The sequence below is a fragment of the Sus scrofa genome, chromosome 2 (assembly GCF_054392235.1).
Source record: "Sus scrofa isolate SSC_HxYL_T2T_F1_AM1 chromosome 2, Sscrofa_HxYL_maternal_Yorkshire_Landrace_v2.0, whole genome shotgun sequence".
NCBI classification, from domain to species: Eukaryota; Metazoa; Chordata; class Mammalia; order Artiodactyla; family Suidae; genus Sus; species Sus scrofa.
The window spans coordinates 1,674,247-1,701,460 of NC_139384.1; the positions used below are offsets into that span (position 1 = coordinate 1,674,247).

General features: G+C 66.8%; 1 protein-coding gene across 1 annotated transcript; it reads right to left on the minus strand.

Annotated features, from left to right (window-relative positions):
• Positions 1–110: 110 nt before the first annotated feature.
• On the minus strand, positions 111–25,060 carry TRPM5 (transient receptor potential cation channel subfamily M member 5). Its single transcript, XM_085010289.1, has 28 exons — positions 24,761–25,060; positions 19,270–19,410; positions 16,864–17,046; positions 15,959–16,093; positions 15,309–15,379; positions 14,945–15,071; positions 14,362–14,542; positions 13,634–13,800; positions 12,804–12,987; positions 11,363–11,427; positions 11,072–11,263; positions 10,258–10,360; positions 8,695–8,813; positions 8,049–8,369; positions 7,842–7,982; positions 7,645–7,768; positions 7,203–7,348; positions 6,590–6,978; positions 6,236–6,494; positions 6,025–6,143; positions 5,758–5,890; positions 5,510–5,684; positions 2,570–2,723; positions 1,991–2,172; positions 1,689–1,821; positions 1,263–1,335; positions 889–955; positions 111–597 (listed from the first exon to the last, which is right to left on the minus strand). Exons 1-28 carry the CDS (start codon positions 25,058–25,060, stop codon positions 491–493), a joined length of 4,491 nt encoding a protein of 1,496 aa, XP_084866415.1. The 3' UTR covers positions 111–490.
• Positions 25,061–27,214: the final 2,154 nt, after the last annotated feature.

Consider the following 27,214-nt stretch of genomic DNA (forward strand, 5'->3'; position numbering starts at 1 on the left):
GACCACAGCCACACCCTGGGCTGGTTAGTCTAGTGTGTGCTGTGAGCTGCTGGCGGTGTGGCAGCCACCATGCCCTGGCCCTTCATGGACAGAAATTCCGAGTACAAGCCTTTCAGAAAAGGACTGGTCTCTTGGCGGGCAACACAGGTTGAGGAGAGGACGGTGTGGCCTGTGGGGAAACCGCCCACCCAACGCGGCTCAGCAGGTGTCTGCTCTCCCGGCCCGGAGGGCTGGTTCTGGATGGGGTCACGGGGGCGCTGCCTGTCAGGGAGGGGGCTGGCAACACGCCCAGGCCAAGGGGCTCAGGAGATGCCCGGCAGGGCAGGGAGTGGTTCCTTTTGAGGCCACAAGCCACATCCCCCTGCGGGGGTGGCGGGGAGGGGGCGCCAGCGGAAGGTGGGAGGAGGTTGGCGTGTCCACGGGGCCAGGAAGATCAGTTCAGGGCCCGGGGCCCCGGGAGAGGCCACCCTGCGCTGACAGTCCACGTGGCTCAGGCGCTCGAGGGCGGTGGCCCGGCCTCTGGGTGCTCCCTGCCGCTCAGGCGCCCTCCTCCGTCAGCAGAAGCCTGTGGGCTCCCACTGCTGAAGTTCCAAGAGCCTGACGGGGAAGAGGGGTGGCCCTGGTCGGGGACGGGGCCGGCAGAGCCCTCACTCCAGCCAGGTCGGTGACTTTGTCAGAGGCCCCCGCCCCGCCCTGAGGATGGTGGCCGGCCAAGGGCCATCAGAGAGCAGGGCGTCCCCTCCCAGGGCAGGTGGGAAGCAGAGGCCTGGAGGAGAGGACGCAGCACAGCCCCAGGTCCTCTGCCTCCAGGCCAGCGGGCTGGCAGTGGGTTCCCTGTGCCCACCGACCCCACGGGCCCCCAGGACTTGTGGGGACAGACACACTCACTCCAGTAGGCGCTGCCCTGGGCCAGCGTGTCGGCCACGGAGGACAGGAGCACTGTGCAGTAGTTGACCTGGAGGAGGGGGCAGCCCCCGGTGTAGTCAGGACAGGGGCGCCCTCCCCGAAGGGCCCCTGCTGCCCGAGACCCTCCCTCTGGTGGCTGCGACTCAGGAAGGGGAGGCTCCGGCCTGGGTGGGGAGTGGACGGCGAGGGTCTCAAATGCAGGAGCCCCCGGGAAGAGCTGCAGGCTCCCCGGTCAGGGAGAGGCGGGTACCGGTACCGGACCCCCAGAGCCTCCCCCGACCCCCACCCCAGTCCTGGGGGCCGAGCCCGCGGCAGCCCCCGCCCGGGAGCCCAGGCGCTCTGCGCTGCCCGCCCACCTGAGACTCGAGCCGCTTGACCCGCCTCTCCTGCTCTCTCAGCGCCCCCAGGTACTTGGCTACGGAGTCCACCCTGTGGCAGAAGCACGTGGGCAGCAGGCTGCTGGGGGCAGGGGCACCCCCAGGCGGGGACCTCCCCATCCCCCCCACCCCATGGCCCAGGCCCTTCGGGTGGGTGTGGGGATCACGGAGCCTCCACGGGCGCGAGGTCGGGGCCCTGTCCAGGGTGGGGGAGGCTGCGTGTCCCGCTCGGACCCTGGGCCATGAGGGGGCCACGCCTGCTTTAAGCCAGCCTGACGCCCCCCGGTGTTCCTGGCAAGCATCTCCCAGCCCCTGCCGCTGAGGCCTCTCCTGGCCGGCCCTGCCCTGCTGGGGACGGGGCACCACTCCCGGGCTCGGTGCCCTCGGCCTCGCCCGCCCGGGCACCTGTGGGCCGTCTTTCGAAGCAGCTCCTCCCCGCTGTCCTTCCGCTGCTTCTCCAGCTTGCCCAGCGCGTTCTCCTTCTGCACCGCCTCCCAGGTGACCACCTTCTGGTCCAGGGGCTCCGGCAGGTCTCTCTCTGGGAAGGCCGGGCAGCATCAGGGGCAGAGCCCGGGCTGGGCCAGGCAGGGGGGCGGGGGCAAAGCCAGGCGGAAGGAGCCCGCCCCTCGCGGGGGGCCTGCGCCCAGCACGGCCCAGCCTGTGCCAGCTGCCCCCGGGGCCTGGACAGATCCCAGCCAGGGCCTCACCCAGGTGCGCCCGCTTCTGCGCGGCCTCCTTCCGGAAGACCCGCTTGAGCAGCAGGCTCAGGTGGCTGAGGAGGATGAAGGGCGGGGCCAGGGCCGGGCGCTCGTGATACTCCACGATGAGGTGGTAGCGCTGGAACTTCCAGAACATGTCCGCGTTGCCCTGCACCACCTGGAACGTGTAGCTGAGGACGCGGCGTGGGCGGTGGGCACGCAGCGGCCGCTCCCTCCCCCGCTCCCGGCGCCCCAAGGCGCCCCCACCGCCCTCCTGCTGCCTTTCTCTGCGGGAGTCCTGGAGGGGGCTTCGAGCATCTGGGGTCTCCCACTGCCCCCTCAGCTTCAGCCTGCGCAGACCCAGCCCCTGCTCCAGGGCACCCCGGCCCACCCCGCACGCCCCCCCGGTGCCCTGAATTCCCTCTGCCAGCACTCCAGGCCCGGCCCGAAGGGGAGCCGGCGTTTCGGGTGACACCCCACATCCAGGCCCCTCCTGTGGGCAGAGAGGCATTCGCAGCCTGCCGTCTGGGCCAGGGTGGGCTGGACCCATGGGCACCCTACGTGGGCGGAGCAGGGCCAGGGGGGCACCTGAACATGGCGATGAGCAGGTTCATGAGCAGCACGTTGGTGACCAGCAGGAAGGTGACCAGCAGGAGGATGACCAGCCAGTTGGCATAGAGGTTCGGGCAGGAGGGCGAGCCCTCCAGCAGCAGCGGGTGCACGGAGCAGTTCACGCGGGCTTCTGAAACGGAGCAGGCACCGTGGGAGTCGGGCAGGGCCACCCTGGGATGGCTCTCGGGGTTTCTGGGGTCATCTGGGCTTTGGCGCTCAAAGTCCCTGTGGTGGGCCACCCCAGCCCTGGGTGGTCGGCCTGCAGGTGCCAGCCCTACTCCCCTCCTCTGCCGGGCCGAGGTCACAGCCAGGACCTCAGGCCCTGGACACAGAGCCAGGGCCCTCTGGAGCCCCTGGTTTCTGCTGGTTGCTTCTCGCCCCCTCCCCACCACCGCCACCATCAAAGGCTCTTCTCCCAGCCCGTAGGGAGCTGGCCTTGCCAAGGGAAGGTGCTCTCTCCTGCAGGACTTGTCAGGGCCTTTATGACAGTACAGCCTGCCACAGGATTCCAGGCAGGGGACGAGTCTATACCATTTCCAAAGAGAGTAGAAGCAGAACGCCCTTGACACTGATCATTGCAGGAGCCAGCCTGAAGAAGCGTCTCTGGTCGAGGGAGTGGGCACCCTGGGGGTAGCTGAGCACCACGCCCTGGACAGGGACGCCGTGGAGGGGCCCCCCACCAGCCCTCCCATGCCTGCCTCTGCCCCTGCAGGACCACCCTGGAACCCCACCCCGGGAGGTGGGTGCAGGGAAGCCAGGGGAGAGTGAAGGACATAGGGGAGGGCGGCCTGGGTGCTGGGGCACCTCGGCGTCAGGAGGGCCTCGTGGCTTCAGCCGCCCACCCCCACAGGCCCTGCGTGCACGTGTATTTGTGTGCACACGCGTGCTCACGCAGGCTGGGCTGGGTTTCTGTCACGGCCCCTCCCGGCCTTCGTGCTGTGACTAGTCGGGGGGGCCTTGGGGGTCTCTCGCTGTGTGCCCGCGTCTGCACCTCCACGCTGCAGGTCTGGCTGGCAGGGCCTGTGTCTGTGTCTGCATCTCCCCCACCAGGACCAGTCCCTCCGGCGTCACTGTGACCCCAGCCGCCCCTCCCACAGCCCACAGATGTGCTCTGGGCTGACTGCTGACCCCTTCCCTCCCTCCCTCCGGGGGCCGGAGGTGGGACGGGCAGGCCGGGAGGGAGGGAAGCGTGTTTGTGAAGCCGTAAATCTGCCTGATGAAAGCGTCTCCTCGTGACTCTCAGAGGCGCCACCAGGCCAGGCTGGGAAGTGAGTTGTCCTGGGGCCTAGAGCCCAGGAAAGGCACTCCCCCGACCCCCTCAGCCCCTCACTCCTGCAGGCATGTGTGTGGGCAGAGGGCAGGGCGGCACCGATCCCAGGACCATGGGGCTACCTGCCCTCTTGGCCCCTAAGGGAGGGACTTACTCTCCCTGCAGCGCGGGGGGCTCCGGGGTGGGGGGCTCGCAGGGAGCGGGGGGGCTGTGCCCTGAGAGGCCTGAGCTGATGCGCGGCGGGAGGGACCTGCTGGCAGCTTCCACGAGCTGGCCCAGGCCCAGCCCTGATCACGGGCTTTCGCTTCGGGCTGGCTCTCGGGGGGTTGGCAGCCCCTGCCTTCCCCAGGTGGTCCCAGGCTCTGGGCGACTCCGTACTGTCCCAGCGTCCCCTCATACCAGCCTGTGGCCATCGGAGCAGGAGTGACTCCCATCCCCCCTGCCCAGCCCCGGACTCGCCCAGCCCGCCCCCCTCCTCCCAAGGGGCCCCGTGGGACTGGGCCATGCTGGGGTCAGGCAGTGCCCCTCAGCAGGGGCCATGTGGTGGGGATCTCATTAAGCTAATGGCCTGGAAAGCGATGCTGGTGGATGAACAAACACCCGGGGCGCGGAGTGGGGTGCGGTGGGGGGAAGGAAGCAAACAGCGAGGAAATGAGCCCGCGGAAACCCTAATTAGGAGGCAACTTCCATGACGGCACAGCCGCCCCCCGCCCTGGGGCAGGTTCAGTTCAGTCATATGTCCCCATCCCATGACAAATATTTACCGGGCCGTGGGGCACCAACCTCGCCTCATTAGCTGCAGTGGCCGCGGTCAGGCCTCACTGCCAGCGATTGCCCCGTGGGCCCGGGTGGCCTCCGCCTGACACCACCGGCGCCCCTCACCTGCAGTGCCCAGCACGGCTGGTGCCCCCTCTTCCTCCCGGAATCCCAGCCCTCACGGCTGAGCCACCGCCTCCCACCCTGTACTGCCTTGACCTGGGGAGTCCGGGGAGCCTCGTCCGGCCCCGGCCCCAGCCCCAGCCCTGAACAGGGGCCATTCTGGAAACCCCTCAGACAGGGCACACCACGCAGGAGGTCGGGCACACATGGGGGCAGAAGAAGCATGGGTGCCTTCCAGAACAGCCCCCCAGCCGAGGGCCTTTCCACTAGGCTGGCCCAGGGCTGGGGGGTGGAGCGGGTGGATGGGGGAGGCGACAGGAGACCCGCTGCCCAGCAGGTACAGGCCCGGGTGCGTGCAGCCAGCCCAAGGGGCCCCGATCCCAGGTGACAGTCAGGGGTGGACCGGGAGGCCCCCGCTCTGCCCCTGTAGTACCTGCCCGCCCCTCCACATGGCAAAGCTTGCCCCCTTCCCCAGGCTGCCCTGTCTGCCCGCCACCGGTCCCCACCTGCAGCCCACAGTTGGGCCTCTGCAGCTACCACGACTCAGCCTGGAGCTGTGCCCTGGCTGCCCGGCTACACGCAGGTGTGCAGGGCCTGGGGTCTGGCCACGGGGACGTCCTTGCCGTCAGCCAGCTCCAGGCTGGGGTCTCTGGGACCCCCAAGGCCCCTCTCGAGGGCCGCGTGACACACCGGCTACACTCCAGGGTGGGAGTGCTGCTTAGAGCTGGCCTGGGGGCCCGGCCCACCCCCCCGGGCGGCGTCCTGACCGTCGATCTCGTCCAGGGGGATCTGCCCGAAGATCTGCAGGTAGGGCCGGTAGAGCACGCGGCGGAAGATCCACTCCAGGCGGCCGTCGTGGGGGTGCAGCAGCGCCTGGGTGGTCACGCCGTAGGCCACGAGCCACACGCTCAGGAAGAAGAGGAAGAAGAAGACGTCCCTCATCTCGGGTGGGGGGAGAGGCGCTCAGCACCCGCCTGGCGGGGGCCGCGGCCTCCCCCCCCCCGGGGGGGCGCACCATCCGCTCCACGATGATGATCTTGGGGCCCAGCTGCTTGTGGATGGCGAAGATGTGGATGAGCCGGAGCGCGAACACCATGAAGTCCACGGCCAGGATGGTGCGGCCGGCCTCGAACCCCGACGGCAGCACCCTGCGGGGAGCGCGGGCTGCACGGCGGCCGGGCCAAGCGGGGCGTCCGGGGGGGCCCGCGGGGATGCATGCCGCAGCAGCCCTGCCCGCCGGCCTGCCCGGGCCGCCCCCGCCCGGCCTCCGGGCCCCACGGACCTGCAGGTGACGCCCGCGATGAAGAGGAAGATGGCCCCCATGTCGCACTTGTTCCAGTTGTCCTCCACGTACAGCATGACCTTCTTCACCAGGTGCGTGTCCTCGTCCGTGAAGAAGCCCTGGCGGGGGGCGCACGGCCCGGTGACGGAGACGCACGGCCCGGGGACGGCCGCTCGGGGCTCCGTCCTGCGGGGCCGGGCCCGCCACCCACCTGCCGGATCTCCTCCAGCACCAGCGTGAACACCCAGAAGTAGAGCGTGACCTCGGGCCCCGACGGCCCCTGCGGGGGCGGCCGGAAGTCCACCAGCAGCACGTAGGAGAAGAGGAAGAGGAAGGCGAAGTACATGAGCACGTTGCCCAGGAACACGGTCACGGGCGCGCCCCAGAACTTCCGCCAGCGCGTGAGCAGGAAGGCCGCGTGCGGGCCCCGGCTGCCCCGAGTCCTCGGCGCCACGGCCCGCGCCTCTGCCCTGCGCCACAAAGGAGGCCCCGCGGGCGCTGAGACGGGCGTCCGGGGCCCACCGGAGCCCAGCTCCCCGACGGCCCAGCCTCCCCGGGGCCTCACCGGCTGCCCGGGCTGCACAGCAGGCTCTTCTCCGTGTCCAGACTGTCCAGCTCCTGCAGGTCCTCCAGGCCTGTCCGCAGAGGGGCCTCCTCCCTGGGAGCGCAGGCGACCCTCAGGAATGTGGAAGGGCCCCCCTGGGCACCCAGGCAGCAGAGAAAGTGCTGGATGCACGGAGAAGGGGGACAGGCAGGGCCACGAAGGCGGGCGGGGGGGGGCAAGCTGCCGTCAGTGCCAGCAAAGCCCAGGGACCACCCGCCTCGCCCTGCCCCGACGGACCTGAAGGTGATGAGGTTGGTGTAGATGAGGGCCGGACAGAGGAAGGCGGCCAGCAGCCGCAGGACAGGGGTGCCCGAGGCCATGTCGCCCCACCAGATCCGGGTGAGGAAGGCCTGGGGTAAAGGCACGGCTGCTGACCCCACTGTGCCCACACCAGGCATGCCCTTCAAGGGTCAGCTGAAGCTCCTAGCCTCCCAGGAATGGAACCTCCCTCCACCGCACCCCTTCCCGAGTGGCCAGGGTGCAGGCCGGGGGCGAGGGGCAAGGGAGGTCAGCTGGGGCGCCCCCTGTCTGCCCGCTGCCTGGTCCCCAGCAGCCCTCCCAAGGCCTCGCTCACCTGCACCCCATCGTGGGCAAAGAAGGCCTTGGCATCGGCCTCGGTGGCCAGGTGCAGACAGGTGGTCCTGCTCCAGGAGCGGTTCCGGCGCACCAGCAGAGCAAAGGCGCGCTCCTCGCTGTTGCCGTAGCACTCGGAGAACAGGTCTGCCGAGGGCGCGGCCACTGCCACGGACGCCCAGGCCCGGCCCCCGCCCGCCCTCCTCCTCTGCCCCCAGCTGGCGAGCTGGGCCCTGCCCGGAGCCCACCCCCCGGGGGCTGCCACGTGGATGCGGCCCGGCCCCGCCTGGCCGTCCCCCCGCAGGACCATGGGAACCTCCCCCTCGGGGTCCCCGCCCGGCGGGGTGTGTGCCTGAGGCGGGGAGCTGCGTCCCCATCACGGGTGCCGTCTGCCCCTCTGGGAGGGTTTCGGGGAGGGCCCCGGGCCCCGCCGCGGTGCTCACCCAGCGCCAGCTGCTCGTACTTGGCCTGGCACAGCGTGCGGCCCGCCGCGGCCTCTGTCTCCAGGTGGGCCATCTCTTTGAGGATCTTGCAGGCGGCCAGAGCGGCCGCCACTCCCTCCTGGCCCTAGGAGACCGGGTGTGAGGAGGCGGCCATCGCCCCGGGGACCCCTCAGGCCCGAGCCTCCCGGAGTGCTCACCATGGCCCAGAAGTAGGTGGCCATCTCGTGGCGGTTCTGCAGCACAGCCCACAGGAACAGGTCCCTCCAGGGGTTCTCGCTCCTCTGCGTCAGGTCCAGCAGCCCCTTCTGGCCCGGGGGCCGCCTGGCCGGGCCCCTCTCCTGGAGGACGGGGCCGTCAGCCCGCCGTCGCCACGGCCCCCGCCCGCCCCCGCCGGCCCCGCTCACCGCCTGGTAGAGGCCGCGGCAGGCGTCGTGCAGGAAGTCCTTGAGCACCCGCGACACCTCGTGCAGGGAGAAGGCGGGCGGCCCGGCGGGCGGCTCCCGGGCCGGCTGCGCGCCCAGCCCCAGCGTCAGGCGGCCCTCCTCGAGCTTGCGCTGCAGCAGGTCGAAGAGCAGGCTCTTGGGGCGCACGGAGCGGTAGAGCTGCTGCAGCCGCCCGTAGGTCAGGAAGTCCGCCACGTCGGCGCCGTTGTCCACGAGGAGGCGCACGAACTCGGGCTTGTTGTTCACCAGCGCGTCCATCAGCACCTCCTCCAGGTCATGGGACTGGGCGGCACAGGGCGGAGGGTGAGAGCGAGCCCGGGCGGAAGGGGGACCACGAGGGCGGGGGCGGCAGCGGGCGCAGGGACCCTCGCCACGGACCCCCGGCTCCTGGGCGGCCAGCCGGTCCCCTGGGCCGGGGCAGGCCCACCCCCCAGGGTCGTTCAGCCCATCCCGCCCGGGGCCGCCGCCAAGAGAGGTGCCCTGGCCCTCCCGGGCCCCCTCAGCCAAAGCTGGGCCAGAGGGACCCGGCCAGCGGCCCTCAGGACACCACCCGACCCAGACCCTCGCCCGGGTCCCTGCCCTACGCTGGCCGGAGCCGAGCCGGCACCTTCCACTCCACGTCCCCGTTGAAAATCTCGCTCTTGGCAATGTCTACACGGTCCCAGGCCACAGCCAGCTTCAGCTCGTCCAGGTAGTCCTGTGCCTCCTGGCTGTGGCTCTTGCAGGCTGCAGGCAGAGGGGGCAGGGGCGGTGAGGGGAACAGGGCCCTGGCAGTGCCGGCCGGTGGCCCAGGGCCGCTCGAGGAGGGGCTCCTAGATACGGGGCAACGGGACGGGGCCCTGGCGCCACCACACCCTCTGAGTCATGGCGGGAGTCACGAGACATCTCCAGACCCCAGGAGCCAAGGCTGGGAGCCCAAGGGGACCCGGGGTGAGAAGAGCAGGAGACGAGCAGGCGGCCCACTGCCTGGCCACACGGCCCCTCCCCGCGAGGCCTCTGTCCGTCCACTGCCGGGGTCAGCCCCCCAGCAAGTGTTTATGTCCCATAAGAAGCACGCAGGGGGAGTTCCTGCCATGGTACAAGGAGATCGGTGGCATCTCTGCAGCGCCAGGATGCCGTGGTTAAGGGTCTGGCATTGCCGCAGCTGTGGCGTAGGTCGCAACTGCAGCTCGGATCTGATCTCTGGCCTGGGAACCCCATACGCCATGGGGCAGCCAAAAAAGAAAACGAAGAAAAAGAAGCACATAGGGCGTGGCAGCCAAAAGTGTCCCCTGACAGGGACACAGGAGCCAAACCTGGAGGCTTTGCCTTAGCGGGGAGTGGAGCCCTGACACAGGCGACACCACGGACGACCCCCACATCCTGCTCGTGAAAGAAGTCAGATGCCGATGCCACACGGTGTGTGATCAGCAAATTCATAGACACAGGAGATGGGTGGATGCCAGGGGCTGGGGACATGGAGTGTGACTAATGGGACCCTCTGGAATGTTCTGGAATTACTAGCCATGGATACATAACCTTGTGAAAACATTAAAACCCACTGAACTGAACAATCTAGGCTTTTTTGTTTATTTTTTTTTTTCATTTTATGGCTGCACCTGCAGCATATGGAATTTCCCAGACTAGGGGTCACATCGGAGCTGCAGCCGCCAGTCTGCTCCACGGCCGCGACAACACCGGATCTGAGCTGCGTCTGCGGCCTGCACCACAACTTGTGGCAATGCCAGACCCTTAACCCGCGGAGCGAGGCCAGGGATCGAACCCGTATCCTCACAGGCGCTATGTCGGGTTCTTAACCCGCTGCGCCGCAACGCGAACTCCCTCGTGTTTGAAACTGTGAGCAAATACACCTCATAAAATGTGCCAAACACAGAATGTTTCTCAGCTCTGAGGTCGCCCTTGCGCGGAGGCCTTGCCAGGCTCTGCTCTGCTCCAGTTCTGCTGCCCATGCCGTACCCGCTCGCCCGCAGGCTCCCACGCACACGCTGGCCCTCGCACGGAGGAGTGCAGCTGTCCAGGCATCTGGGCCACTGGCAGCCCCCGGGCAGCGTCCCTGCCCCAAGCACAGGCCCCAGGAGGACCTGGGAAGCGGCAGGGCGTGGGGGTCGCCCCTCGCCGGGCTGGCCGGACCCCCCCCAGGGCCCCCCGCGGGCCGGCGGCCGGGCCTCACCTTTCACCAGCGCCTTGAGGATCACGGTGTCCAGCTCCTCGGAGCCCTCCTGCTCGAAGTCATGCACGGTGAGCAGGTGCGGGTGCGAGGCTATGTTCTGCAGCTGCGGCACCAGGATGAAGGCCCTGAGGCGGCCCCGCGGCAGGCCAGCCGCCGCCCCGTCCACCCAGGGAGCAGGCCAGCCACCGCCCCGTCCACCCAGGGAGCAGGCCAGCCGCCGCCCTGTCCACACGCTGTCCGCTGGGCCCCAGGGAGCAGGCCAGCCACCTCCCTGTCCACCCAGGGAGCAGGCCAGCTGAAGCCCTGTCCACCTTCTGCCTGATGGGCCCCAGGGAGCAGGCCAGCCACCCTGTCCACCCTCTACTCGTGGGCCCTGGGGAGCAGGCCAGCCGCCGCCCTGTCCACCTGCTACCTGATGGGCCCCAGGGCGCAGGCCAGCCACCACTCAGTTCACCCAGGGAGCAGGCCAGCTGCCGCCCTGTCCATGTGCTATCTGCTGGGCTCCAGGGAGCAGGCCAGCCACCCTGTCCATGCTCTGCCCGTGGGCCCCAGGCAGCCCCAGAGAGCAGGACACCCATTGTCCTGTCCGCCCACTGCTCGGGGGCCCCAGGGAGCAGCCAGCTGCCTCCCTCACCACCCACTGCCCACTGGGCCCCAGGCAGCCCCAGGGAGCAGGCCAGCTACCACCCTGTCCACCCGCTGCCCTTTGGCCCCGGCCCCCCCATAGACCAAGGTACCCCGGCTGACGAGGGCCTGGGCAGGGGTGAGGCGGGGGCGCTGGGTCACCTGAGCGTGGTTTGTGGGCAGCTCGTACCAGGGCTGTCCAGTGCAGGATGTCCTCCCGGGAGAAGTGCTCGCTGGGGAACTTCTCTCTGAGCTGCTTCTCAGCCACCTGGGGCACCAGGAGCTGGGGCTGGTGCATCAAGGCGGCCAGCACGTCGGCGACGCCCCCAGAGCCCGCCAGGATGAGCCACGGCGCGGCGTGCTCCACAGCCCTGGAGATCCTCTGAGGCGGGCGGGAGGGGACAGCGACCCGGAGTCAGCTCCGGCGCTTCCCTGTCCTGGCAGGGCGGGCCACGCGGGAGGCCCCCTGCCCCCACCCTACCTCCAGGGTGCTGGGGTCGCCGTTGACCAGCAGGCAGAGGACGGGGATCTCGATGCTGCTCGTGCCTGTGGACAGAGCGTGAGGAGGTCCGCCGGGTGCTCGGGGGGCGGAGGGCCTGGGACCCTCCCCGTGGGGTGACGCCCCGGCCTCACACCATCCATCTCTCCATTTTCTGGGCAAACTCCAGCAAAGGGGCTTTTTCTATTGAGGTGTGGGCTTCAGGCTGCCCGTCAGGCAAGGATGCCAGCCCCACACGCTACGGCCTGAGGCAGCTGCTTTGTGGCTATTCAAATGCGGACTTAGGGAGGTTACAACCGAGCACGTATCCATGAGGACACAGGTTCGACCCCTGGGCTTGCTCCATGGGTTAAGGGTCCGGTGTTGCCGTGCACTGCGGGGTAGGTCGCAGATGCGGCTCGGATCCCGCTTTGCTGTGGCTGTGGTGTCGGTCGGCAGCTACAGCTCCGATTCGACCCCTGGCCTGGGAACCTCCATAGGCCGCGGGTGTGGCCCTGGAAAGCAAACAAGCAAACGAACCAACAACACTGCGAAGTTGAACTTGCAGTCCCTGGCCGCACCAGCCACACACCCAGTGCCCCCCCTCCCCCATCAGGGCAGAAAGGGCCATGGCCTTGCTGCTGGGTCCTCCGAGACCCACGGGGTGCATCCGAGAGGTGGGGGAGGGCGATGGTGGGTTTCTTCCCCAAACAAACTGGAAATGAGTCTTCCACACGGGAAGCCCCAGGGAAGCCTGGAGCTGCCCCTCGGCTGAGTGGGAGGCACAGGCGGGCAGGCAGGGGCGCCCCACCCTGGGAAGGGTCCCCTCCAACACCAAGGGCGCCTCCTGACTGAATGGGGCGGATATCGTGGGCCACACCGATGTGCTGACCGTTTAAACATGGCTCTGGCCGTGCTTTCATTAAAGCGGGCTCAGCTGACAAACATGACGTATTGCTTATAAACATCGCACGCCATTCTACACCTTGTTTACAAATAGCGGCTGTGCGCTAGTATTTGCAAATCCAGCTTTTGAATGGGCCATAGCCCTGCCCATTCCCCAGACGACTCTGCCCCCTGGCGGCAGCCTACTTCGTAGCCTGTGGAGGGAAATTTGAAACCCACACATCTCAATTTCTTCCCAAAGCCCCGAGCCCACTGCCAGAGCCTGTGGCCAGCGGTGCCCCACTGGGCATGAGCCTGAAACCACTCTGCCACCTGTTGGGAATGTTATCACCTGGCAGGGCTACTCCCCACAGCTGCATCCCCCAGCACGCTGGCTGGCGGGACCCCCTCCTGGGCCACCTTGGTGCCTTCAGCCCTGAATGCCCTTCCCCGCCACCCTGGTGGTCCTTCCAGCCCTGCCCACGCACTGTGCCCCCCCACCCCCACCGCCCCATGTTCCCTGGCGGCCTCCCTGGGCAGCCAGGCAGCCGGGCCTCACCCCCGTAGCCAGTCCTTTGCTCCGAGATGTGCCTTTCCAGCCTCAGCCGCAGCTCCGTGGGCCCGTCACCCTTCCCAGGCGGGCCCGGCTCCACCAGGATGAAGTGGGAGTGGTTGTTGTCCAGGGGGCAGAGGGGGCCCTGGCCGCCACTGTCATCCATGGGGTAGCGAACAGGGCTGTCCTCCTGGGCCCCACACAGACCGTGAGGCCTGGCCCAGGCTTCTGACCAGGCCCCAGGCTGCCCCCACCCCAGGTGGAGGGAGGGCTGGGCTGCTGTTGGGGAGCCTGGGGGCAGGCCAGGGAGGGGACCCTCTAGACAGAGCCCGGGGCTGGAAGCTCCACTCCGGGGACTGCCTAGGCCTCCTCAGACCCCTCCCCCCGGGGGACGCTGGGGGCCCTGGCCCAGGGTCACCCCGGCTTGCGGGAAGGCGGCCAAGCCACTCATTCGGGCACTCATTCGGTGGGATCTTGGGGCCCAGGTCCCCAGCCCAGGCCTGTGCTGCCGGGAGCTGGCAGCCTCCTCCTCACGCCTTGATGCTGCCACCTGCTGGGCACGGGCTCCCAGCTCCCCGTCCTCCCCCCTCCCCCACAGCTTCGCTCCACCGCCCAGGTCCTTCTGTGCTGCCTCGCTCCCCCCAGCCTGGGCTGCTCTGTCCACGGCTGGCCTGGCCTTGAGGGGACGTAAGGGATGATTCTGGAACAACACCAGTAGACGGCGGGGTGTGGTCAGCCTGCGAGGCTGCCTGGGTGGCCTCCCTAGGTGGGCAATTTTTGGGACCTCGCAGGCCCCGTGCGTCCCAAGCCCTCAGTGCTCCGAGCCGGATGCTCACCTGGGCATCGTCCAGCAGCTGACGGTGCAGCACACGGCCCAGCGGGGCGATGCCGATGGCCACCACGCGGGCCTTGGTGGACGTGCTGGCCAGCGACTGGTCACGCACAGCTTGCCCGACATAGCGGGCGAGGCCCACCCGGAGTGCACTGGTCAGGATCCAGGCGCCTGCGGACACGGGTCTCACAGTGCCCTGAAGCCTGGGGCCTCCCTGCCCACCCCCCAGGACCCGGAGCCTGGGGAGCTGGTCCCCTGGGTGCTGTCTGGGCAGAGCAGGCCAGGATTCTGCCCAGCTGCGGGCTCTGGGCCAGAAGCCAGGGGCGCCTGCAAATTACCAGCCTGCTTCGGAGGCCTTGGTTCTTTTCTACAATCGTTTCTGGGGTGAGGGCATCGGAAGCCCCACAGCCTTTTCCTGGGTTTGCTGAAGGCCCAGTCGGCCTGGAAATAAAGCCCGGGGAGGTTGGGGCAGGGGTTTGGTTATGACCCCAGCGACGGGCTGGCCAGACTGCTCCCTGGGGGGAGGCGGGGAACAAAGGAGGAGCAGCCATGGGCAGCGGGTGTAGAAACGGTCACCGCCCCCGGGTGTCCTGTGGAGGCCTGTGGAGCCCGCCGTGTGGCCAGGCTGTCCCCAGGGGCTGTCCCCACTGCAGACGTGCACCACCGTGGAGGGAGGGCCTGCGGGGACAGTGGCAGCAGGGGCTCTGGGGCCCTGCCCGTGGCGGGCGTCACCTGTGCTCTGAGCCGCCTTCACCAGCCCTTTGCGCAGGACGTCCCGCAGCCACGACTTCACGGCAAAGGGCCGCTCCTCGCCGACCAGCGACACCACCAGGTTGGGGGCCGGCAGGTGCCACTCGGCCAGCAGGAGGTCGAAGAGCACGGATGGGGCCACACTGCTGGGCACCTTCACAAACTGCAGGGCACGACGGCCTCAGGGCAGGGGCCGGGGTGCTGGGCATGGGGTTCTGGCTATGGGGGTGCTGGGTCAGGGGCGCCCTGGGCACAGAGGTGAGGTTGGGGGCAGGGGTCCCGCATGTCTCAGCCCACTGCGTGATCTGGGCGTGGCCGCCCTGCTCAGGGCCTCACATCCCCCTCAGCGAGAGGCCCAGGCTGGATAGAGGCGGGTCCTGGAGCCCCTGTGTGGGGAGTAGGAGGCAGGGGCCAGTGAGTGCCATCACCTCCAAAATTCTGCCTGCCTGGGGGCTCGGAAGAGGCCCACGAGGGAGCAGGGAGCAGGGCGGCGTTCTGGGGAGGAAGTGGGGCCAGGAGCATCACCAGGCCCTGAGGCGGAGCCTTGGGGGGGACCCCCTCTTACCTTGCCTCGCTTCTTCCCAGACCCTCCAAATTCAATCTCGCCCCGGAGCAGGCCCGGCCCCCATCTGTCTCCAGCACCCCCGGGGCCGCCGGAACAGACGCCCCCCGCATCCTGCATGGGGGCCTCCCTGCAGGGACAGAGCCCACCTCTGAGGGCTTGAGGCAGCCCCGCTTCTTCCTGCTCTTCACGAGGGAGTCCCGTCCCCCCTGCCCCAGCGCCCCCCGCAGCCCCCACCACATCCCCGCCCCCTCCCGCTCTGCCCTCCTCAGCTCCCCTGTAGCCGTGAGCTTTCCAAGTGCCCCAGGGCAGGGGGCTGCTGAGGATGAGGTGCAGCCTCTGCCCGGCCCCTGACGCCCCCACTCACCCCTCCCTGGGCGCTGCAAGCCCGTCACGCGAGTTGTTGCCACTTCTGCGGAGGTTTTGGCAGGGGGGGTCCTGGAAACCCAAAAGGCTTAGTGGAAGTCAAGAGCCCATCCGCCCCACAGGACAGGAATGGGGGCCCTGCGTGTGCCCGCTGCCCAGGGGGAGAGGAGGCGGCAGGTGAGAAGAGAGGCCTGTACGCAGCTCAGGTGCAGGGGAGCCAGGGGGCCGAGGAGGGAGAGACGCCCGGCGATGCCCAGGTGCGCCCAGGAGGCGCACAGAGTTAAGGCTCCTCTGCCCATCCTCCTACCACCCAGGACCTGCCCCCAGGCCTCACCCCTGGCCAGCGCTGCCCACGGGCCCCACTCCATGCGACAGAGACTTGAGGGCTGCGCTGGGGTCCCAGGACCAGCCGAGGGACAGCTGGATCCCCTCAGCCTGCCCGACTGCGAGTACCCCCAGTGCCCCCCGAGCCCACTGCGGATGGCTGCCTGCCCGGCCCCCCACCCTCCCACTGCCCCCATGTTTTCTCTGCAAACTTGGTGTGGGGAGGGCGGGCCTGCCCTGGCCGTCCCAGAGCCGAGGCCTCCTCCCGCCGGAGGGACCCAAGTCCCCGGAGACCTTGCGAGGCGCTGCCCCGCGAGGCCCACCCACCCCATGAAGCTCGGTCCCCAGGCTCTGGGGGGTGTCTGTCCGTGGCAGGAGTCGGCTGAGGGATTTTTCCAGCTTCTCCTGCGTCAGCCCCTCCCAGCCCCTCCCGGAGGCCACGGACCACGGGTGGTCGGGGCCCTTCGTGAGGGGAGAGCGAACACCTCTGACGGCGGCTCCCATTGTTAAGGTCGGAGCAGACTTTGTTTCTCACACGGGAGGGGGCAGGGCACCTGCAGACATGACACGGTCCTCCCGTGTCCCCCCAACCCCGGTGCCTTGAACTTGTGGAAATAAGCTCTCGGCAGCTGTGATCCTGTGGGGGGAGGGCATCAGGATGTCCCCCAATCCAGGGCCCAGGGTCCTTACACGAGGGAAGGGCCAGGTGGAGATGGAGCAGAGGGGGTGAGGCAGCCACAGGCCTGGGGACGCCTGGGACCACCCTTGCCCCCCGGCCCCCCCACCCCCCCAGAGCTGGAAGAGGCAGGAAGGACCCTCCCCTGGAGCTGCTGCAAGGAGCTCGCCAATACCTTGGTGCAGCCGGACTGCCGGCCTCCAGAGCAGGGAGAACCAGCTCCTGTGCTCTAGGCGCCCCTGGTGCCACCCTGTTTGTTTCAGCTGCCCCAGGGCCCTCAGGCAGCCCCGCCTCTCGTCTGTCCCCTACACCTATGTCCTGTCCCCGGGCACCAGCCTCCAGTAGCAAAACCCAAGGATCACCAGCCTGTCACCCCCCCTTCTGCACCCCCGGCTCGGGTGGGGGTGGGGGGAGCGGAGGATTTGCATCCACCGACCTCACCCCGGGGCTGGGGCTGGGCTGCTGCTGAGATCAGTTGCTGCTGGTGGGGGGGACGGTGGGGGGGAGTGGGTTGCGGCTGTGACCTGGTCTGGGTGTGGCACCAGCAAGCCCTCACCCAGCCCTCGATGCCGCCCCTGGGGCTGGTGACCGTGACCACATCACACACCACCAGCCTCTCCCAACGGCAGGAATTAACTCCCCTCTCGGTCCTGGAGTCCAGAAACCCCAGATCAACCTGCCCAGGGCCGCACTCCCTCCTGAGCTCCGGGGAGCAGGGGGGCCCTCCTGCCTCTACCAGCTGGTGGAGGGGGTGGTGCCAGGTGGCCCTGGACTTGTGGCTGTGTCCTTCCATCTCTGCCTCCATGGTCACATCCCCTGTCCCAGTGTCCCTCTCCTTATAAGGATGCCAGCCCTTGGATCAGGGCCTCACCCCGCTCCACCACGACCTCATCTTAACTCGTTGTAGCTGCAAAGACCCTGTGTCCAAATAAGGTCACATCCTGAGATTCTGGGTGGATACGAATTCAGGGGACACTCTTTGACCCCAAAGTGAGGCAGCCAAGTGGGGTGTGCTGGCATCAGGCTGGGAGGGCGGGGCAGAGGGGAGCCGATCAACGGCCTCACTCCCGCCAGGGCAGGCCAGCCCTCCCCACAGCTGGATGTGCCCCCGCCCAGGGCGTGTGGGCTCTGGAGAGGACAGAGCGGCCCCTGCCTCGGGGCGAAGGTGCTGGGGTGCGGCTGATCCTGTCCAGCCCCCCGCCCTTTCCTCACTGGGGTGGAGGGGAGGGGGCTGTCCTGAGCAGGGCCTTCCCAGGGCCACGACCAGCACCCTCACCCACGCCCCAGAGGCCTGGGCCTGGCTCCTGGCTCCCCACCCAGGGGGACCGAGGGGCCATTTGGGCTGAGCCCCGGGGTGGCACCGTGCCAGACACCAGGCAAATGGAGCCACCAAGTGGGAAGGACATGCAAACAGTGGATTTGCATGAGCAGGTGTCCGGGGCTTTAACACCATGTTCCTGGAGGGGGTGGGGGAGTCTGGGCTGCGGGGGTCCTAAGTACCCCCGCCGGAGTCCCCCCCCCAACTCTGACAGGGAGAACAGAGGCCAGATCTCCCACCCCAGCAGCAGAGGCACCAGGGCGCTTGCCAAGGGGCAGATGGCCACCCCTTGTCAGAGGCCACCAGGAAGATGGCCCCAGTGTGGGCAGAGCTGGGCAGGCAGGCCCCGGGGGTCCCAGCCCAGTCCCTCTCGGGCTGTGTCACCCAGACAAGGCCCTCAGCCTCTTGGGCCCACCCCGCCCCCCCAAGATGCAGTGGATGCGGTGAGGAGAAGGATGCTCCCGAGGGCCCCAGGCCAGCAGGCCAGCAGTCAGCGCGGCAGCCCTCTGCCCACAGTGGGGACACGCGTCTCCCTGGGCTGAGGGTGGAGGGCATGGTTTGGGAGGGGGCACAGACGCTCATGCGTGTAAGCCCTGCACCTGTGCCCCGGGTCCTTGGGTCTGGCCCCCAGGGCCACGGGGCCTCCCCTCCTGCCCAGAACCCTCCCCGCAAGCAAGAAACCTGAGAAACCGAGGTGGCGGGGTGGGGAGCAGGACATGGCCCTGGAAGAGGGGCCCCCCTGCTCTCGCTCCACCTGGGGGCCGGCATCTCGGGGCTCCTACCTGCCCTCTTTCTCCCCGGGGCCCGGACATGCGGCTGCTGGCCAAGGAGCGGGATGGAGGTGCCCAGAGCACGGTGCCCGCAAGCCAGCTCGCCCGCCCCTCCCCGCCCCACCCACCACGCCCGGTGCCTGGGCGGCCAATGCCAAGACCCGGGCTGGGCACCATCCGATCTCGGTTTACTGGGGCCCACAGACCTGCTGGCCAAAGCCAGCCTTCCTCTGGCCTGAGGGACCCAGTGGCTCCTTGGATGCCACCAGCCACCTGCTGCCACGAGGCAGCCCCGTATGGGGGTGGCCGTCACCACCTCCATGGACTACGCCTGGGGGAGCCTGTGTCACACCCGTGTCTCACTTCCCACGTTTATCTCTCCAGCAACTGGGAATGGCTGAGCCCAGGGTGTGTGGCCAGCTGCCCTGTGGAGGACCCATGGGCAGGGACCGCCCCTCTACTCTGGGGTCCCGTGAGGCTGGGTTGTCACCCCCTGCACCCCCGGGTGTGCTGCCCTAGAGCGGGCACCGCTGGCTAGCCGTCAGGCTGCCAGCACCCCAGGCACTGCATGGACACTGTCCCTTCAACTAGGGGCAGGCCAGGCAGCAGGGCTTGGGGTGTCCCGGAGTCCCGCGGTCCTGACTCACGGGCCTCAAAGCCCTCGGGCTCAACTCTGGGCCTCAGTTTCTCCACAAAAATGGGGATCTAGGTAGCTCAAGTCTTGAGAACTTTTGGGTGACACAAAAGGAGATCAGAGCCTGGGGGACACTTTTCATGTCCCTTCACCAGAGACCCCAGGCCCCCTCATCCTCTGAGCTCGGGAGGGGTGGGGGACCCCACTAGGCCCTGTGCTCTGGGACCCCGGCAGCCTCACCACTCTGGCCCATTGGCCACCAGAGGGCGCCCCAGGACCACAGGTTGAGTCTGGCTGGCGGAGGCGGTCTGGCCGGTGGAGGCTGCTTCGCTCCTGGACAGGAGGCCCTCGGCCCCGGCTGGCCACGTCCTGCAGCTTGGCCTGGAGCCCGGGGCGGGGGGGGGGAAGAGGGGCTGTCTGGGGATCCCTCAGGAAATACTGGATTCCAGACCAGGGCAGGGACCCCACAAGCTGTCAGGGCCTGGGATCTAGGGAGAAGGGCTTTGGGGTCCTGGGCAGAGGATCAGACCCAGCCCTGGCAAGGCCGTGGCACTGGACCACACCCAACTCCGCAAGACCAGCCTGGCTCAAAGCCCCCCGCTGGCCTGGCCCCACTGCCCACGGGAGGGTGTGCAGAGCCCTCGAAGCCGGGGTGCGGGGGGGAAGATGGCCCTTGCCCGCCCTGCCCTCTCTCCCAGTCCTGCCCGCTACCTCGGCTCCTAGACGCCTTCTCCCCCCACCCCCAGCCCAGCTCCAGGCTCTGCTCCCTTCCTGCCTACAGCCCCCTGTGGCTCCCTATCCCTCCGGCAATAAAACCCGGTCTCCTGCCAGCAGCTCTGCCCAGCCCTGCCCACCTCCACCCTCACCACCCACTTGTTCCCTCGTCCAGCCTCAGACCCGCCCCTTCCCTCCCCCCTCCCCGCCCCCTGCCCCTACAACACTGGCTCACGGCCTGGGGTCTCCGCATTACCTGGTGTCATTTTCAGTGAGCTTGCCCCTCCGAAGGGACCGTCCATTCCCTTTATGCCACCTGTCCGCTTCCCGGCCGGCGCCGGCGGAGCTGCTGGATGGACACAGGGTGAGGGGGTGGACAAGTGCTGTGTTTCCGTGAGCCTTGGACCTGTGCGCTCCGCTCGGGTGGGCGCACCGCTGCACGGGGGAGGCGCCCAGATGCCCCCTGTGCCCCCTGACACCGTGGGGAGGGCCCCGAGGCCTGTGCCCCTGCTCTGTTTTCAGCCGCCTCCATCCCCTTTGCTCTGGGGCCAGTGCCTTTGGGGACAGGACTGAGTTCACATGACACCTCCTTTGGGGGCAGGCCACGCCTGGAGGAGCTGGCGCCCAGCCCCCAGACCTCTGCCTGTGCGCAGGCTGACCCCGCTCCAAAGCAGGCTGGCCACAGACACGCCCATCTTCTGTCCCCGCCTGGGGCCTGGGGGACACACACGCACACATGCCCCTCCCCTCGGCAGAGACGGCCGGGTCCACTCAAGGCCTAATTCCCAGGAAGGCTCCAGGGCCCCTGAGTCCTCTTGAGCTCCTGGCACAGAAGCCACAACCCAGAGAGGGGCTTGGCTGGCCCTGGGTCTCCCTGCCAGCCTGGGGGCCTCCTCCCACTCAGTGCCACTCTCAGGTCTGCAGGGGGTCCAGACTCAGCTCCTGGGACAGGAAGGGCCCTGTCCTGGTCCCTGGGGGGGTTGCCACTCCTGGTTGAAGGCAGGGCAGGCTCTGCAGGACACAGCCCTCATCTGCCACTTCTGGGTTGACGTGAGCGCCCTCAGTGAAGGCTGGGGACCCATGGGCCCCTCGTTTAGGGGCCATCCAGAGAGAGCAGCCCAGCCTCGGCCCCACTCCCGCATCTTCCTGCCGCCCCCCCGCCATCCCTCCTTCCTGCCATCCCTCGTCCCCACAGCCATGGCCCGCGTCCCCTCCCTGAAGTTACCATCGGGATCCTCTCCGCCGGGACCCTGCATCGGGCAGGTGACCCCTTGTCCATGGCCTCCACCCCCAGGAGCAGGACGGGGAAGGGGAGGGACGGGGGCAGCCGGCAGGCCTTGGGCCCCTGGCCCCTCGGGCAGTGCCTGCAGTTGGCCACCTCTCTGCCCGGGGCCCCAGTCCTTCCATCAACCCTGGGAGGGGGCATCCATGCGTCACAGACGGGGAGAGAGGGGCCGGAGAGGCCGCCCAGGGGCTGAGCCGGGACTCCCGCTCACCCTCCGGCCCAGACGCCCTCCCTCTCCTCCCACCGCCCTGTGACTGGAGTTGCCTGGGCTGCAGGAAGGAGGCATCTCCCAGTGCCCTCCCCGCCCCGAGGGCTGGGTGGTAAACTGGACCCGCTTCCGTCGCTGTCTCACCCGCAGGAGCAGCCATCCACTCTGGCCTCAGAGAGCAGGCCCTGGCGTGGAGTGTGGGGCGGGCTGGCGGGCCCCGGGCCGGAGGAGCGAGCTCCTTGCACATGCCCGCGGGCACCGAGAGCGGCGGCAGGGCGGGCGCGGACCGGTGTGTGTGTGTCTGCGGGTGCATGTGTGTGGACACACAGGCTCTTGCCCTGCGGGTGCAGCCGGAATGCCAGTGCCCCAGCAGTCCACAGCTGCCCCTCTGTCCCCTTCTTCTTGGGCCCTGGGTGTGACGTCTCACTAAACTACAGGCATCTGTGACCCCCACCCCATTCTCCTGAGCCCCCATCACCCGCCCCCTCCTCGACCATCCCGTTAGCCATCAGCTCAATCAGTCGGTCAACAGATGATGGAGCAACTTCCTTGCACCAACGCAGTGCTGGGCCATGTGTAGACAAGAGAGAAATAAGAAGCAAATTAAAAAAAAAAAATTAAAGAAAAGAGAGAGGAGTTCCCATTGTGGTACAGTGGAAATGAATTCGACTAGGAACCAGGAGGTTGCATGTTCGATCCCTGGCCTCGCTCCGTGGGTTAAGGATCCCGCGTTGCTGTGGCTGTGGTGTAGGCTGGCAACTGCAGCTCTGGTTTGACCCCTCCTGGTGGCTCATCAGTTTAAGGATCCAGTGTTTTCACTGCTGTGGTGCAGGTTTGATCCCTGGCCCAGTAACTTCCACATTCCACGGGCACAGCCTAAAATAAAATAAAATAAAATAAAATAAAATAGGGGTGTGGGGAGAAGTAAAGCAGGCAAGAACCTGGATGGCTGGACTGACGGATAGTTGAGGAATTTTATTTTTAAATGTTCAAGGACTGTATCTCGCTGGGAAGGTAACATTTGTATGAATAACTGAAGGAAGGCTCGTTCTCCTGCTCATCATCCCTCTGCCCCCACATCCATCCGTCTGTTCACCTGCCCGTAATCCAGCCATTCACCCAGCCTCACCACCCTAAATCCACCCCCCTGCCCACCCATTCACCCATCCCTCTGCTCATCCATCCACCCCCCATCCACCCTACTAGCCATCCGTCATCCACCCAACTATCCACCCACCATCCACCCATCACCCACCCTCCCTTCCGTCCACCTGTGCCTCCACGCCTCTCTCCGTCACCCACACACCTTTGCTTAGCTTCCCTGATGCCTGGGCTGGGAGATGAGCACGTCAGTCTCGGCCCTCAGGGGGCCCTCACGCACAGGCTCTGGGTGGCTGTGGGGGAGGAGAGGGGACTGGCGAAGGCCTGCCCCCCACAGCAGGTGCGCTTGTCCTGTAGCCACCACCCCCGCAGGCAGGCCTCGCCTTCCTCTCCACTGGCCTTCCAAGTGCCACCGCCTAGCAAGGCCGGGAGCTCAGTAGGCGCCCGATAAATAGCGGTAAGCTGGCCGAGTCACCCCGGCCTCGTCCTCCTCCTCCTCCATCACCCTTGTTTTGCTGTCAGCTTTTTCACCCTGGCTGACCCGCTCACACGCCCTCTCCAAGTCCACTCGGCTCAGGCCCAGCATGGGTGGACAGGGTAGGGGGACTTCGGAGGGCCAGCCCCATCGGCCGAAGTGTCAGGGTGGCAACATCAGCCAGGTGACAAGGACCCTGGCTGGGACATTGCCCACCATGGCCTCCAAGGATTAAGGACCAGGCCACGTGGCTCAGGTCTCCCATCCTCCCCCCCCCCCGTGTGGCTGGGAGCCCCACCTGACTCTCTCGCAAGGAGAGGCCACGGCTGCGCAGACGCCCCAGGGCGACAGCGCCTGGGCTCAGGAAGGGTCCGCTTGGGGCTGTGGGTGGTGGGCGGGTGCCTGGGGAGGTGGGGAGGTCTCGTCTCGGCGATCAGAATCGGGAGCATGTCAGGCCCCAGGCTGTGCCGGGCAGGCATGTGTCCCCGAGGGTCCCCCTGGCTGGCTGCGAGAGCCCCTGACCTCACGCTGTGGGGTCACAAAGAAACCAAAGCGTCAGGGGAGTGTCTGAGGACACCCATTTTAGGGGTGATTTCAGCAAAGAGGGCCCCAGGCCGCGCGTCCTTGCAGCAGCTGGGCTAGCAGTCTAAATAAATTCAAGTCAGTTTCGTAAGTGGTCCGTGCAAATTCCCAGCAAAGATGTTATTACAATGTGGCCCTGCCAGTTGACCCTGAACCCTGAGCCCGACCTCTCCCCAGCAGGACGGCCCCTCAGGGCTTCTGTGGGGGACACCCTGCCAGGCTCCAGCTGTCCTGGGCCCTCATCACCAGGCTTTGGATTCTTGGGCTGTCCCTAAGATGTCCCCTTGGAAGGGGACGGGAGGTCAGGGGCCAGTGGGAGGGTGACCGGAGGGGGCCTTGGGGTGCGTCCAGCTCTGGCCACAATACTCTCCCCTGAAACTGACCCACTCCCTCCGCCGACCACCCTGGCAAGTGGCCCCAGACTTTTGTGAATCTCTTGCTTAATTTGGAGAGCGGTAGTTGGAGAACATCCAGAAAGGCCCTCTGTCAGCTGGGCCAGCCCTGATAGCCATCTGGGGACATGTGAGAACCGGGAGCACGAGACCAGCTCGGGGAAGGCGGTGACGTCAGGTGACCTGACCTCGGATCAAGGAAAACAGCGGGCAGCACCCCACTCCCTGACCGGGCCGGTGGGACCAGATCCTGGGCGGGGAGGGGTGAGCCGCGGTGAGAGCCCGTGGGCCAGGCCCAGCCGCCAGGTGACCCGCGTGGGCTGGCCAGATGGGCGGGAGGCATTGTCCCTCGGAGTCGCCGCCCGCCCCCCGACTCTGCCCCTAGCAGCTGTCTCTCCTGACAACCCCACTCCCAGGCCCCCGGGTCCCACGCCCCCGAGGCTGCCCCTCGGAGCAGGGATGAGTGTCCCCTTTCCCTGTGTGGTCACGAAAGGGCTCGTGGGCACATACGAGGACATATACAGCCACACACACGGGTGCAACACATGCTTGGCACACACGCACCTGCACACAAGGGCACACCCTGCCCTCAGCCTTCCCGGCGGCTCCCAGCATGGCACGGGGGCGACGGGAGGGCTGTGACAGGCCCTGGGACCTCCCCCTGCTGGAGCCTCCTCTGCGACAGTGCCTTCAGCTCCGTCCGTCCTGCGGGCTGGGCTGGGACACCGGCTTGTTCCTGAGTGGGGCCACTGTCCACACGGGTTAACTGTGGTGTGCCCTCCGAAGGCCCACGGAGGGAGAGACGGAGTCGGGTCAGAGTGAGTGGAAGGACGCCTCTCGGCCTCCGTCTCGGGGTGATGCCCGAGAGGGAGGGAGAGGAGCTTGCTAAAATTCAGAGCCCTGGGCCCGGCGGGGCTGCAGCACAGATCCCCCCAAGCCCCCCTACCCCTGTCCCCTGGATTTCTTCGCCTCACCCGCTGCTGACCCTGAGCCCCAGAAAGGCCGGCCTTGTGCACGCGGCTCTCTAGCTGGGGGTGGGGGTGGGAGCAGGCGAGCAGTGCTGGCACCAGGCCCTCAGGACTCAGGAGGCAGTGGGTGAGCGGGCGGGTCAGCGTGGAGCTGGAGGGGATGCCAGCCAGGAAGCCTGGACACGGGGCCCCACTCCGCCGCTTCCCCAGCCTCTGTTTCCCCCAGGTGCTGGCTGACCTCTGGGCCCCTCCCACGGCTGGCCCAGCATGGGGTGCATATGGGGTGCCCAAGGGTCTTGGCAACATGCCCCTGAAGGAAGGTGAGTGTGGCATTTCCAGAAAGTTCTGAGGCCCAGAGACAGACCATGGACCTGAGAAGCAGGGAGGGGGCTTCCCAGTCCATGCGCAGCCAGGTAGATCCATCAGCCTCTGTGTCCAGGACGCCAGGGTGTGGCAAGTGAACCCCAAGTGACCAGTGACCAAGGAGCAGGTCCTGGGGAGGGAGGGGCTTTCCCTGGTTTTGGGGGGGGCGCTTGAAGGGCAGCTGGGAGCCGGTGGCTTGGTCACCCTCACTGCCCACCTTGCAGCAGGCCTGCCTCGTGCTTCCTGCTCCTGCAGGCCGGCCCTGCCCTCGCCCCCCACCCCCAGCCCGCCCCCTGAACCTGAGCGCAGCGCCAGCCTCACTTCTCTGCACCTGCGCCCCGGGCTTCCCTCCCCCACCACGTCCCCCTCCAGCTCCTCTGAGCTTTCAGGGAATTGCCCGTTCCCCCCCTGCCTGGCCTCCCGTGAGGACCCCCAGAGCAGCTCCCACACAGCTCAGCCCCCCATCTCGCCTGGGTGGTGCTTGGGTGGCCACGCTGAAACTGTTTAAACACGGAAACTTACACGAGTGGAAAGAGCAGGGAATCAAGGCTGTGCCCCGGCAGGCTCAGCAAGGCAGAGCCGGCTGGTTTAATCTCTAGCCCTGCCGCCGCCCCCCGCGGATGACTTGGAAGCATTTCCCCAGCGCATCATCCGCCCTGAGACTCTTGGGTGCATATACCCGCAGCACGTGCCGCCTCTCGTTCCCCCAAGTTCAGTTTATCCAGGGAATCTCACGCATTTGGGAACAATGGGCCCTCGCCTCCGACCAAAGGCCAATGAGGAGGTTCAAGGGTCATCTTGAATGAATGGATTTGATATGCTGTCATCCCTAATTCTTTTTTAAAATTTTTTATTTATTTTTTTCCCCGCTGTACAGCAAGGGGACCAAGTTACGCTTACATGTATACATTTTTCCCCCACCCTTTGTTCTGTTGCAATATGAGTATCTAGACATAGTTCTCGATGCTACTCAGCAGGATCTCATTGTAAATCCATTCCCAGTTGCATCCGATAACCCCGAGCTCCCCATCCCTCCCACTCCCTCCCCCTCCCCCCGGGCAACCACAAGTCTATTCTCCAAGTCCATGATTTTCTTTTCTGTGGAAAGGTTCCTTTGTGCTGGATATTAGATTCCAGATATGAGTGATAGCATCTGGCATTTGTCTTTGTCTTTCTGACTTGTTTCACTCAGTTTGATGCAAAAACTTTTCAGCAGAGCTAGACAGGAGTCTCGTTTTAAGATAAAATCGCTAAGGAGGTTATGCTAATGTCCTCCCTTCAAATTTAAGGGCGGGTTTGGACTCTGGTTTCGGATTCACACCTCTTGTCTCCCGAAAACCCTGGTTCCCGAGGAATTTAACAGGACACAGGTGCCACATCGATCAGAAGTCCCTGTCATGTCAAAGCAACGACGCCGGTGGCGGCAGCACTAACGAGGCAATTCTCCAGGACTCCCTTGTTTCCTGAGCATCAGGTGTGATCCCGGCCAGGGCGACCTGGTACCGTAGCAGGATTCCGCAAATTGAAGGGCGTTCCGGTAGCTTCTTGTCTTCTGCTAAAATCCAAATGAGGAACCCGTGTAATGTTTTCTGTTTTTCCCACCTGTCTTTGGCGGGACTAGGGATGGTTAGTCTAGAGGTGGGAACAACCAGCCAGGCCAAATGGTGCAGGTGCTTTTCCTGACACCGCCCGGACCCCGTCCCGCCGACCCTGTGCCCAGAGCACCTGCTCTCCCTCGGCCCCACCCACGGAGCCTGCGGTCTGGAGTTTCGCCAATCAGATAGGTGAGCAATGGGATTGGCGTGTACTTTGAATTTGCATTTCTTTTTGCTGCGAGTGACGGTGAGCGTTTTTCCCTGAGTGCAGAGGTCACGACCGCCTCCCCTGAGAGCTGTTCACGTCTGGGGCCCACCACTTCCTGCTCTGTTTTAGCCTTCTTTACGTATCAGCGCAACGGAGCCTTCTCACATTCTCACCCCTGTTTGTCATCTGTTTGTCTTGCTTGGTGCATTTCAGCCATCATCTCTGGGTTTCAGCCGTGGTTGGAGAAGTTTTCCCCACTGGCAGCGTGTTGAAGAATTCACCCATGCTTTCCTG

Bases quoted from the DNA above. Each gene is read 5' to 3' on its own strand.
- TRPM5 (XM_085010289.1), bottom strand. From the start codon at position 25,060: ATGTTGCCAAGACCCTTGGGCACCCCATATGCACCCCATGCTGGGCCA. The intron at 19,411-24,760 runs GTGAGGCGAAGA...CCCGGGCTCCAG, and splicing joins GGGCTCAGGGTCAGCAGCGG to GCCAAGCTGCAGGACGTGGC. The intron at 14,543-14,944 runs GTAAGAGGGGGT...CGTGCCCTGCAG, and splicing joins CTGGGAAGAAGCGAGGCAAG to TTTGTGAAGGTGCCCAGCAG.